The sequence below is a fragment of the Uloborus diversus genome, chromosome 10, assembly GCF_026930045.1.
Source record: "Uloborus diversus isolate 005 chromosome 10, Udiv.v.3.1, whole genome shotgun sequence".
Taxonomy (NCBI): domain Eukaryota; kingdom Metazoa; phylum Arthropoda; class Arachnida; order Araneae; family Uloboridae; genus Uloborus; species Uloborus diversus.
The window spans coordinates 109,576,810-109,589,947 of NC_072740.1; the positions used below are offsets into that span (position 1 = coordinate 109,576,810).

At 29.4% G+C, this 13,138-nt stretch overlaps 1 protein-coding gene across 1 annotated transcript in view; it reads left to right on the forward strand.

Moving 5' to 3' along the window:
• Positions 1–12,261, forward strand: part of LOC129231362 (cullin-1-like) — a 77,355-nt gene extending 65,094 nt beyond the window's left edge. Inside the window, exons 16-19 of the mRNA XM_054865658.1 lie at positions 1,752–1,796; positions 1,878–2,099; positions 5,976–6,089; positions 11,794–12,261. Coding sequence (XP_054721633.1) covers positions 1,752–1,796; positions 1,878–2,099; positions 5,976–6,089; positions 11,794–11,868 — 456 coding nt within the window. The 3' untranslated portion in view covers positions 11,869–12,261. The remainder of the gene's footprint in view (positions 1–1,751; positions 1,797–1,877; positions 2,100–5,975; positions 6,090–11,793) is intronic.
• Positions 12,262–13,138: the final 877 nt, after the last annotated feature.

A 13,138-nucleotide genomic window follows, 5' to 3' on the forward strand; every position in this document is an offset into this window, starting at 1 on the left:
TTTCGTCCTTATGACTTACTACCTGATACTAAGCTATTTGTAATGGCTCTTTGAGATGTTACTATCAGCTAGTATATCATTTACTTTTCTTTTGGCACAGATTTTCCTCAAAATATTTTCCATGCTTTCACCAAGTCAAGCAGTGCTATTTCTTAAGTAATATTTTTATACCTTTCACAAATAGAATATTTGCTCCAAATATTTTAGATATCTTGTTCAGAATCAAGTACTGATGAAATTGATTAGAAAAATATTTTAGTTAGACTACTTGGTTTATAATTTACAGTTGAATAAAATCTTTTAGGTAATTTGATCAATTTAAATTTGCTAGATAAAAAAGTTTGTATGTAGTAGCAGGCATTCAAGTAGGAAATATGAAATTTAAAAGTTTATTAACAATTACCATTTTGCCTTAATTGAGCCATGTACAAAATGAATATCAATTAAACTCTCAATAATAATGTTTTTTTCTATGTTAAAGTGTTAGAAAATATTTATTATTCAGGTGATTTCATTGCTTGTAGTCTATTATTGACAGTACTTAGGTGATTATGGAGATTTTTTGTACTATACTGAAAATTTGTTGTTTATTTAATTAGTGTAGTTAAACTCTACGGTACAATGGTAACCTACAAAAGTTTTTTATTTTCTAAGTTTTTATTCCTTTTCCCAAGAGTTTCAAAAGAAATAGCACGAATAATGGAAAAAAAAATAAATTAAGAGACTGAATAATTCATTAAGCTATAAATATTTCAGACTAGCTGTAAAAATTTATTAGTGATAAAATTAGGAGCAGCAATGTGTACAGCGTTTGAAATTTGTTTCTTTTTAAATGATTAAAAGGTTTAAGTTAACCAAGTTTTTTAATTGAGTGTTACATAAATGAAAAAGTAAAAAGCATATTTTTTTTGGAGCATGTAATGGGAATTTTTATTCGCTTTATCCAAAGTTAAAATATAGTAAATCGAAGCTGTGCATTGTAATTGTGTTTGAAGTGTCATTAATTTAAGTTTAATGCGAAGCTTTCTTTCAGCATAACATGGCCATATGTACTGATTGTACCAATACATACTATTTTTTCAGCTATTTATCCCAGTTATTTATGAGATTTTGCTGGTACCTAACCTAAAATAATATAAAATTAAAAATATGAAATATGTATTTATTTGAATATAAAAACTTAAATTATTTACTTCTGTATGTAAATTTTCCAAACTATTTTATTCTGCTACTCGGTAGTTTTTGTAGCTTGAATCTTAACATTCTAAGTGTATATTGATAGTATTTTTTATTGTTTTTTTGTCAGACTACCATCATAGTTAACGATGTGTGGTAACAATTCTGGTCTGGGGTATCTATACAATGCTAAATCACTTGAGAAAACTATTACCATGTCAAAGCTTATTGAATCATAAGTAATGTAAGAAAAAAACATTATGGAAAATACATTTAATTGTAGGTTCGACTTTAGTTTATGAGTAGTCCTGTTGAAAATGGAAAAAGTATGATTTTATTTTATTGATTATTACTGAAATATTTCAATGTTACATAACTGAAAAAAAATGTATATATTAATTGCTTAATAAGTTGAATTTACTGAAATGGATTGATGTTTTCAAACTGGGAGTGCATGATACTTGAAAATAACAAGTTTTCATTTACAGCTTTTAAACATTTTTGGTTAGACTTGCTACATAAGTACAAATATTTAATTTCAGAAATTTTGAACTTATACAATGTTAAATTTTTAGTTGGAGGAACCAAATGGCAGTCTGGATACTTTTGATCATAAAAATGTAAGACATTTTCAGCTTTACGTTTTAATTTTAATGCTGAACTATTCCATTAACATATAATTTTGTTTTGTTTGACATTAGGATCTTTTAATACAAGTTCTGCAGATTTTGTTGAAGTCAAAGCTTTTAACATGTGAGGATGATGAAAATGAATTACATCAATCATCATTAATTATGCTTTACTTTGGTTACAAAAATAAGAAACTAAGAGTTAACATTAATGTTCCAATGAAAACAGAAATGAAAATAGAACAAGAAACAACACATAAACATATTGAAGAAGATAGGAAATTATTAATTCAGGTGAGTGAACATATTTACTTAGAATAGCTTTGTTAAAAATGAAGCTATTTCTTTTCTGATTGGTTGTTCTCATCTATTGTCTTTTGATTCTGAACATATATACCAAATGGTCAATTCTGAACCATTTGGTATATATGTTACCATAAATGGTAAATAAATGTCAACATTCTCCAATGAATGCATCGGAAATATTTAGTCTTTTGACGATGATTTTGTTGTGTGAATGTTAATCATTTTCGGTCATTCACAATTACATATACATTGAAGAGCCAAAACATTATGAGCACCTACTCTACAATGTGGGATGCTACTGTTAGCCTTCAAAACGGCTGTAATTTGCTTTAGCCAGTAAGTCACAATTTAGTGGTAGGTGATGGTAACTGAAGATAGGTATTATGAATTGCATTGCCCTGATCCCAATTTAATTAAAATATTTGGTAATGAACATCTTTAAAAAGTAAAAGAAATCCTTAAAATCCTTGGTTATAAGTGGTCACTAGATCCCATGTGGAGAAAAGCATATCTGCCCTACTAGACATAAGAAAACTTATGTCTTGTTTGCCTTTGCAACAATATATTCTTTTGTACTTAGTGAAAAAAGGACCTTAAAGTAGACTTGTTCAACAGCAAGATTTGACTTGCGCGAAACGACTGTAACCCTAGTTTATTTAGAGTACTGAATTTTATAGTTATTGCAAATTCCTCGCTCACAGCACTAAAATTTTTGGAAGGGAATCGCCGGACATTAGTATTGGTTTTGTGAAGGGGTTTTCATCCTTTTATGATCACTGACAAAGGATCCAGAAGCAGCCAAATATAAGATGAAATGTAGATGCATGAGAGAAAAACAGTTTTAAAAGTCTAAATCAGGGTTCGTACGCTCCCGACAAACTCCTTATAAACTCCTGCTTTTTAAAAAAAGAAAATAAGGGCCTTTAAAACTCCTGAATTTTGCTATTATCTCCTTACGAACTCCTTATGTTTTTTATTCTACATGACCTTAAAGTTGTTTTTCTATCGCCAATCCGATAGAAGTGATTACATTGTACCTAACTTTACCAAAAATTCCGCTATTTATTCGTCTGTTAATACCGGAAATCTGATTTTTCTGTTAGACAAATTTCTTTTCTGCATCCGAATTTTTTTTCCAAATTTATAACGATTATGCGGATAGTTATTTGTAAAATAACATCTTGCAGATTTGTTAAAGTACCATTCTAAATTTTTTTTTTTTTTTTTGGCTTCTATAAATTTTTTTATGTACCCAACCCTCTTGTATTTGAATTTGATTTTGAGGCGGCTCACGTCAAAGAAAATGCAGTAAATGCATATTTTACTATAAATTCAGTATGTTTGTGCGTTCAATGTTTTGTATGATAACAAAAATAAATAATATTAGAGTTGTACATATTTTTTCTGAAATAAGTTTTAAAAAATAACATCTTTAAACAGGAAACTAGTCCTTAAAAAATAAAATGAACTCCTGCGAAACTCCTTAAAAACTCCTTACTTTTGATTTTCAAAGTTGAGTATGAACCCTGAAAATGTATTAAAAGGCTCAGAAAATTGAGTTTTACCTGAGAGCGATGTCTTAAGCATGTCTGTGACTGGTGCCGTTACCCTAAATGAGTCATATGTGACATTAGAAACACCTCACCTTTTCTCATTTGATTTACCATTTTCACCCGATTGTTTAGTAAGAAGCATTTCCTTGGCAGCGAATTCATTTAATTGTTTTAAAAAAGCATCATTTTGGGGACCAGGTTTTTCTCTTTTATGACTTTTACAATGCAACTTGTGAAGTCATAGAAATAATTTTCCCTTCACACGTATATTACTAGCAAAAATTAGCATCTTGTAAACATGAACTGAAAGAGTATGAATTTGCAATTAGTGTTTGGACATTATGTAGCACTTGTTTTAAAGTTTACTCAATTAGAAGTTTTGTGACAGATGTTTTGTAACTATTACTTTAAAATTGAGAAACTTCTTGAGTTTTTACTACTACAAAATCAAATATGTTTTTATAAATGTTATTATTGGACATGTACACTAGGCTGTATTGAAAAAAATCCAAATTTCCGAGATCTTTCTGCAGTAGTGCGGAAATGTTGTGATCTCCCATTACAGTACAACCTCAATAATTCAAATCTCAAGGGATGGGGAAAAAATTCGAGATATCGAGGTTTCCTGTTATGAAAGTTTTGAAAAACAAATTACACTAGTAACTCACAATTACACACACACACACACACGCTATATACAATTATTTGTACTATGGGATCACTTTGAATTATGATTAATAAGTTAATCTTCAGTATTTTATTAGATTTATTATAATTGTCAAAAGTGTACAGAATGAGATTTTGAAACAAATAACTTCAACTTTGTTTTTTCATCTAAAAATTAAAAAAAATTTTTATCTTCAACCAGTACCCCCCACCCCCCCCCCACATTCAATAACGTTTCGGCAAAGATTTTGTATTTGTTCAAAAAGCAGAATGATGAAAATGAGGAATGTATTTTCAGTTTTTGCTTGAAAACTCACAAAAAAATCAACCCCTCCCCCTGTCCTCTTAGTGGACAACATGCTCAAAAAATGTAAAAAAATTCTCTTCTCTGGAAAACACTGAGATAAAGAGAACTACAGCACTTCCCCTCATACTCACACTCCCCTATTATCTTGTCCTAATCACCTATTCTCAAAATTTCCAAGAAAAGGGATGAAAAACTTCAAGCAATTGTCACTGGAATTGATTTTACTACAAAAATTGCCAAAGAAAAAATAGATTAGAAACTTGCTTCAGTGCAAAAATTTCGACATAAAGGGTTTGGAAAAATAAATTTTGAGATAACTATGGAAAATATATAGGAGTTTTTATGGAAAATGCAAGTGAAATGTTATTTTCGAGACATCAAGAGTCGAGACAAGGAGGTTTGAGGTATCAAGGTTTGACTGTTTTCTTCTGCCGCCTTATCGGCATTGAATTTTTCAAATTTTGACTCATTTTGATACTTTTCTGTGTAACTATTTACTGCTTGCATAATGCACAATCAAGGCAAACTAGGTTTGGTGTTCTGTCAAAAAAGTGAAACACTTCTATTTTCTTACCAAGAAGCAAATAGGAGTGACCAGTAAATTAATTACCTGGCCATTCTCTTTGGTCTGGCTAAGGTCAGATGACCTGCGCTACACACATATAGGAGTTTCAAGCGGTTTTAACTCTTTTAAAGCTGTATTCCTTCAATTCCTTTATGGTTTTTATACTTGCTTCCACTGCAGTTGTTTTTTAAGGAATTCGCCTTGGTATGTGTATTTTGTCGTTATTTTCTCATTACAGATATGGTAATTATTAGAAATGCCAAAATCATCGCATTTAAAGTTTTCAAGTAGACAAATGTTTCAATGCCCCATTTTTGGAACACCAAAAGATTTTTTATGCATGGTGTTCACTTTTTTGGCAGAATACTAAACCTAGTTTGCCTTGATAGTGCATTATGCAAACAGTAAACAATTATAAAGAAAGGTATCAAAATGTGTCAATATTTCCAAAATTCAATGCCAATAAGGCAGCTGAAGAACCTAGAATTCTAAAATTTTTTACGTTTAAAGTTGTTGCAAATAAGTGCTTCCCCAAGTTACGACTGTATCTGGTATTATTTATTAATTTTTGTAATTTAATCATTTTTAGTCCAATTTTCTGAACTTTCAGCCCACTGAGGCGACAGAAGATATCAACCTAGGATTTTAAGATCTCTCACACATTTCATTGATGGCATTATTCATAACTTTTCTTCGCTACTGCAAAAAGATCTGGGAAATTTTGATGTTTTCAATACAACCTAATGTATGCTTTATGTAACTTTTTTATTTAGGCTGCTATTGTGAGGATAATGAAAATGAGAAAAATATTAAAACATCAACAGCTTTTAGTTGAAGTTCTAAATCAGTTATCTCCTCGGTTTAAGCCTCGAGTGCCTGTTGTTAAAGTAAGTATTTCTTTAAAATGTGTCTGATTATAAATCATTTTCTTTTGAACTTCTAAATTCATTATTTATAGTCTAAAATTATGATGTATTTTCTTAATATGCTAGTTTATAATACGTATTCTTACTTTTACTGTATGCAAACAAAAAATGTACAGAAAAGAAAATCTCGAGGCAGGTAAAAACCCAAAAGTCATGAGTTTTGTTGCTGAAAATTAGAAATTGATTGTATTGCACAAAATTGTATGCATAAAATTCATACACCTTTTAAAACTAATGAGAATAACCTCACTTTGATAATATGATCAATACTTCGGTCTCTAGGGCTCTCCTTTTCTTAAAAGATATAAATATTATTTTGTGTGAAGAAGTGAATTTTTTCTTTTCATTTATTCTGCATAAGTTTTAAAACAAAGGTAATTTATTTGACTTGTTTTCGTTATGTGTAAAGGCTTGTTTCACAGTTGTCGTTGATTTTGGATTAAAATGACATTTTTACTAACATTCACTTAACCTTGGTCTTGACAAATTGCAGTAGAAAGAGCATTTCACTAAAACCTCAAAGAAACAACAAATAGCTATTGGAAAGGAAGAAAAACCCTGCCATCTGAGGAATGGTTATGTTGTTGGAGTAAAATTAGTCAAAATTACAGGGATGAGATTCTTCCGGCTTCTCTTGGAATTCCAGCTTTTTCTGTTGGTTTTTAAAATCCTCGTTTTTTGCTATTTTGTAGCCTCACAACTCTTATTTTTCTTAAAAATCTGAAAACATTCTGATTTTTCTTAATTTCGGTCCTTGTTTTCTTATTCTTGATATTTTTCCTCTTTGAATCTTTATTCTCAATGATATCTGCTGAAAACTTGTTGGGGGAACATACCAACTACGTCAAACTCGTGCTTCGCCAAAACGGCATACCTTGTTTAAGGTTGGAAGGTTTTTTACTATATGCTACCTTATATCTGCTTATTTTATTAATTATTTCAGTAAGATTTTTATTTCTTAAATTTACTTTTGAAAAAATGCAAAAGTTATCCAAAAAATGTGGTCCGAATTCCAGTCTTGGATGCTAATGAAACTTGGCGTGGTTTACTTTTTTTTAGATATTTAAGAATGTATAAAATATTTGCGGGGTGAATCTCAAATGGTTTAGGCTTTACAGACTGTGTTAAAGTGTTTGGGATTTCATGATTAAAGAACAATTTGTGCCATGTATTAGTTGCTGCCAAATTATTTCACACATAATTAATATGGGTAAAAATTGTATTACCTTTGAAACTGGGGCCATTTTTCGTTGAATTTTTAAATATCATGGCTTTAAGGGGTTATTTTGTTGTAGTTTTAGATATCATCCCTTTTCCGCCAGATTTAATGTTTTTTTTTTTGGATTTCCTCCTTTTTGCTCTCTGACCACTCTCGCCTTTTAAGAAGTGATGTTAGTTTGGTGTTCTTATCAAATTCACAGAATAATTATCTCTTCTATACTTGTTTATTACAATGCAAGGATTGAGGAGCTATAGAAATGGAGGTGCTTTATTTAGTGGGCATTTTGTTTCAGTCATACCTAAAAATTATGAAGTAGTAAGATTCCTAGCTGTTTTGTGTGCTATTTTAATGTCATATTCGGTTATAGTTTTGTTTTTTACTTTTTAAGGTCGTTTGCTGGGTTACATTACATTTACATAGTGCATGAAAAGTAATGTTCAATTTGAGTGAAAACTGAACCTTAAAAATTTTCACTTTGATGAAAATTCCAGACTCCAAAATAAAGATACACAGTGAAATCCCGTTACATCAAACTTCAAGGGACCGCAAATTTTGTTTGTTGTAACGGGAATTTCGTTGTAATGGAATTTAAATAATGCAATTTCAACTATATGGACTGGAAATGTATTTCATTGAAACGGAAATTTCGTTGTATTGGTATTCATTGTAATGGAATTTCACTGTATATTGAAAAGGAAGACTTGTATCAAGATAATTTCACAATTAAATTCCTATGTTATTGTATTGGAAAAGCAATGAAATGGGACACAAGGAAATATGCATAGTAATCGTATGCAATTTTCTGAAGGACTAATATCAGATGCATTAATCATGTTTATCAAGCATTTAATTTATAAGAAGTATTCAACATGAAATACATATTATAACTAAGTGAGAAAAATCTTTTGAAACAAACATTCTTGTGTAAACAATTACTAAACTGTTGCCCCTAAAGAAAAAAAAAGCCTGTGCAATTAATACAAGATAAAATGATACCAGGTGGCAACAGATCAGGGAAAAGTCAGAATTTTATTGATCGGGGAAATATCGCGAGTTTCAAAAAAATAACAAATCAGGGAAAATTGGTTAAATGAAAAAAAAAAAAAATTTTTTTTCATAACAAAATTAAGTTCCGAAATTCCCTACGCATTTTCCGCCAATCATTTGTTTAAAAAAAGTAAAATTAATGAGGTGTGATTATACACTGCCGCATATTTGTGCATCTTTTTTCCTTAAGGTCAAAGTATTGAATCTTATGATGTACTTCCTAAGATTGCTTTTCTGTCTAAAGTTTATTTTATGTAGCTTGAATTTTCCTTCCGCGCATTCAATGCTAGGTAAAATAAACAACCCTAGAGGCAAAGAGGAAGCCATCTTTAATAACTTAGCTCCCTTACCTTTATTCATTGTCTTGAAATAACTGAGATATGAAACAGAGCATTTTGTGACTCACACCACTTGCCGTCAATAAAACTTTTTGGGGGAAAATATAGTGGTTAACAAATGTTTTAAATTACATGTATACATAGCGGGGCTTTTCAAATTGTTCCAGGTTTTTTAGTTTGTTTTTGCGTATAACGGCATAACATTTGCATTCATTTTTAAATAGCAATGAAAAATATTAATACCTTGTTTTTCTTAATTTGACGACCTGTCATTTTACTGGAAGAGAGTAATAATAGTTCCAATCTTATCTTGTGTATGATCCCTTAAAACTTTGAACTGGAATATCTCCTCGAGTTTTGATGGCACAAATGTCAAGTTTTTTGTGTCAGTAATAGTTTTCAATGGAGATTATTTCTCTAAATGTTGGTTAGGGGGCCTAGGGCCCGCATAAAAAGTTAAATTTTGTATTTTTTGACTCGTGTATTTTTGCTTCAAACTTACAATATCTTAACTTTGCATCTGATTTTGAACATTTTTGCAATTGGAAGTATACCTCTAGGACTAACAATTGCGAAAATAAAGGTCTTGCAGGTTAAAACGGACCACCCTGTATATTTAAAAAACTAGTAAGTTAAAAATTTATTTAGACACCAAAGTGAAAATTATAAAGATATTTAAATTGAGAGTAAAAATTGAATAATGTAAAAAAAAAAAAATTGTAAAACCCCTCTCCTGCAGACACCCCTCTGTTATGGACAAAAATGTCTGTCCCCTTAGTGTCCACTTTAGAGGGTTTTTACTGTACACATTTGAAATTAGTTTTTTGCATTTCAATGTTGATTGTTACTAAAGTAGTCTAAGATTTTTTTCGACAAATAATGAAATCATTTGAATTTGAGTTGCGTACATAAGTAAATTTTTTTATTATTTTTTAATAGTAAGATGCTGCATTAATTCATTAAAACCTAAGTTCTTGATTAGAGAATAGCTCAATATGACTGGTTGTTAAAAGATTTCAATTTATTTTTACATAAATATGTCTATTATTTACGTAAGTAAAACTACATTACTTCTATACTTTCACTATTACTTGTTATTCTTGCAGCAACAATTATACTGCTTGAAAATTCAGTGCAAGATTATTTCCATATAAACTTTTTAGTTTTATCATGATTAAATATGTCTAAGAGTGGTTTTAATCATTTCATGGAATTCTTATATTAACTAGTTACTGGAAGTCAAGTATTTGTTTTAGATTGCCTATAATATTTCTCTGTAGATAATTTAATATATTATTTTTACTAAAAAAAAAAAAAACTTTTCAAAATATATGTTTAATTAACAGCTTAAACCATTTTAAACACTGGATTTTATTTAATATGCAATCGTTTTCAAGTAGGGCAATGAAAGGAAACCATTATCATTGATAACGTAAATCAGGGAAATTTGGTGAAGTTAATTAAGAAAGTCGGGGAACATTTTTTTACAGTCTCTGTTGCCACCCTGTAATATCTTTAGCAAATTTGTTAGCAACTTTTCCATAATTTGACACTTATTTTTAGATAAAAATTGCTGGACTTGTTTACAACACACCTTCAGAAATAAGAAAGGGTTAAATTTTGTCATAAAATATTCCTAAACTACAACCATGGAAACCCTAAAATTCTTCAGATCTTTACTAGGACTCTTTTTTTTTAAAATATTTGTTTGATTTTTTTTTTCATATTGGACTAAAATTTCTGTAACCTGACAGATACAATTACAATGTAGGAAAGACTTGATAATTTGACAGATTAAGAAGATCAACTTATCATTTTGCTGATTTTTTTTTCATGAATATTTATCTTTGATCTGGTTTCAAATTATAAATGTTTTCTTTTCTTTTATTTTGTTGACATTTTAGTCAAAGATGCATTTTCTCAACATTCCTGAGATATGAAGAGATTAGTTTAAGAAACTCATTTTGTGTTTCTAGGATCAGGATTACTTTGACACGAATAGGCTGACACTATTTGGAAAAAAAAAAATCCTTAGAATTTAGGTCAAATTTGGGACAAAATTCATAAGTGTTGGAGGAGGGGAGGGATGGATGACTTATTCATCGATTAATTAAAAAACACTGAAACAAAAATTTCTAATGTTTAAAAACTTAGACAAAAATTGCATTGTACATATCTTTGGTTGTTATACCTATCAGCAATGACTCATCAGAATTCAGAAGAAGAAACTCTTTTTTTTTTGTAAATATTATTTCTACCAAAACACCAAAAGGTAGTTTTATAAGTAATTTTAAATTAAGTAATTTTAGTACAATTTTTGAACTTTTTGAGTTTAAGGCTGTAAGACTAGACTATATTTGTATAGAAAGCATTTTGTTGTCAGAAGTCGGGAATTAAAACAAACTGGCCCAAACGGTCGATAATGCAACCTGCTTTCTAATGACAAATGTATCTGGAATTAATGCAGAACCCCAGTATGGAACACATGTAGTTTAAGTGATTCATTCTCTTTTTTCTTTTGGCTATTATGAAATGTGTTTAATTATGATTATGTTTGTATTCAAAAACATTTTCTTTGAAAAGTTCCACTTTTAGTTAAAAACATTTTAAAAACTCATTTGCTTACTAGTCTGGGCTTCACATCTTTGAAAATCAAGATTTTACTTGAAATGGAAAGTGATAGTTATCTTTTTAGCTTATGATTTTGTTCTAAAGTTGCTTCTAAAAGTAGAAAATTATAGAGGAGCTAAACTGATCCATACAACAATAGCTTTTATTGCAGCTAGTTCTCTAGTTTGATATAATATATTTCCATATAAATCGAACGCTTTTAATCATTTTTAATAATCAATTTCAATGAATTCCATTCGAACTTCTTTAATGCCATTTTGAAATAAAAGCTGGAAGAAAAAAAAAAAAAAACTTCCTTGCTTTGTCTGTTTTAAATTTGTTTGCAGCAAATTTTTAGTTTAGGTGGAGTCCAGGCTATGCAAGCTTACTAATACCTGCATTGATTACTTATTGAATAATTTTAATTTTGCTTCAATTTTCTTTTCAGAAATGTATAGATATTTTAATAGAAAAGGAATATTTGGAACGTACTGATAAGGACACTTACAGCTATTTAGCATGACAATATTTTCATAGTAATAATGTGATTACATAGTTTGAGTTCTTCCTTACCAACAGCACAACACAAGGTGGAACCATGTGCACTTGGACTGGGAATTCTGCCTGTTTTGTTACGAATATTTTATAAACCTTTCTATGAAAATGACTTATTACAACATCCTTCACTGCTTAAAATGCACATTGTGTTTGTGTACATATATATTTCAATGTATGTATATTTACACTCACAATGACTAAAACTAATCATGAGCATTGTAAAACTAATTCCTAATTATTCTGATACATTGTTAGTTCAAGCGTTTATAATGATCTAAATCTCAACCTTCTTTTTATCTGTACCTTGCTTATATCTGTTCCTTATGCAAATTTTTATCTTATTTTTTGTACCTGTATCTTCTTCGCATTGTGTTTGTGCACATATATATGTCAATGTATATATATTTACACTCTCAATGGCGAAAAATACAGGTATGAGGCTATATTTCCAATTATTCTGACACAGTTATTGAAAGGAAAAGTTCGTTGAAATATTTATAATGTTTAATTCTATATGTTATTTATATCTGTACCTAGTTTAAATCTGTACCTTATTTTACTCTGTATTCCTCATCACTTTTTTTTTTTTTTTAATTTTTCATGTGGACTTATGTTTTGTTTACAGAAAATTGTACAATACTCTATTGTGTTCTAGTGCTAAACAATTTATTGAAAAGTGATATTTATATTTTATGACATTATTTTGAAAATTTTGCGTGTAAATAAACTCACTTCTATGATTTTAACAAATATGACTCCTTACAAATTAATGTCATCGAGTTTTTGTTGTCTTTTTTTAAATGACAAAATCCTTAAAAATATTGTATAAAGTACAATTGACTGTGAATTATGTTTAAACAACTGCATTTTAACCCTCTAAGGACCATAAAGATTTGCGGCATATTGTAAATGTTTTATACATAGAACTATTGAATGGCAAATGAATAACACATTTTTCCAATTCTATGAAGATTGGTACTGTAGGTTTTGTGTAAATTGATGGGACATATGTGTGTCTATAATCCATAAGAGATTCAAATCTCAACAGTTTCCTCAAATTAGATCAATTTAATATTCAACTTAGAAATTTTTGGATAGTTGCTCACATTACTTGCATTTAATCTCCAAATAGAATTAATCATGATTAAAAGTATGGCAGTATCAATGCTGATATCTTTCATTTGTGATGTTTTCAAAAGATTGCAGTAGATTTTAAAAACAATTGATTCATTTTT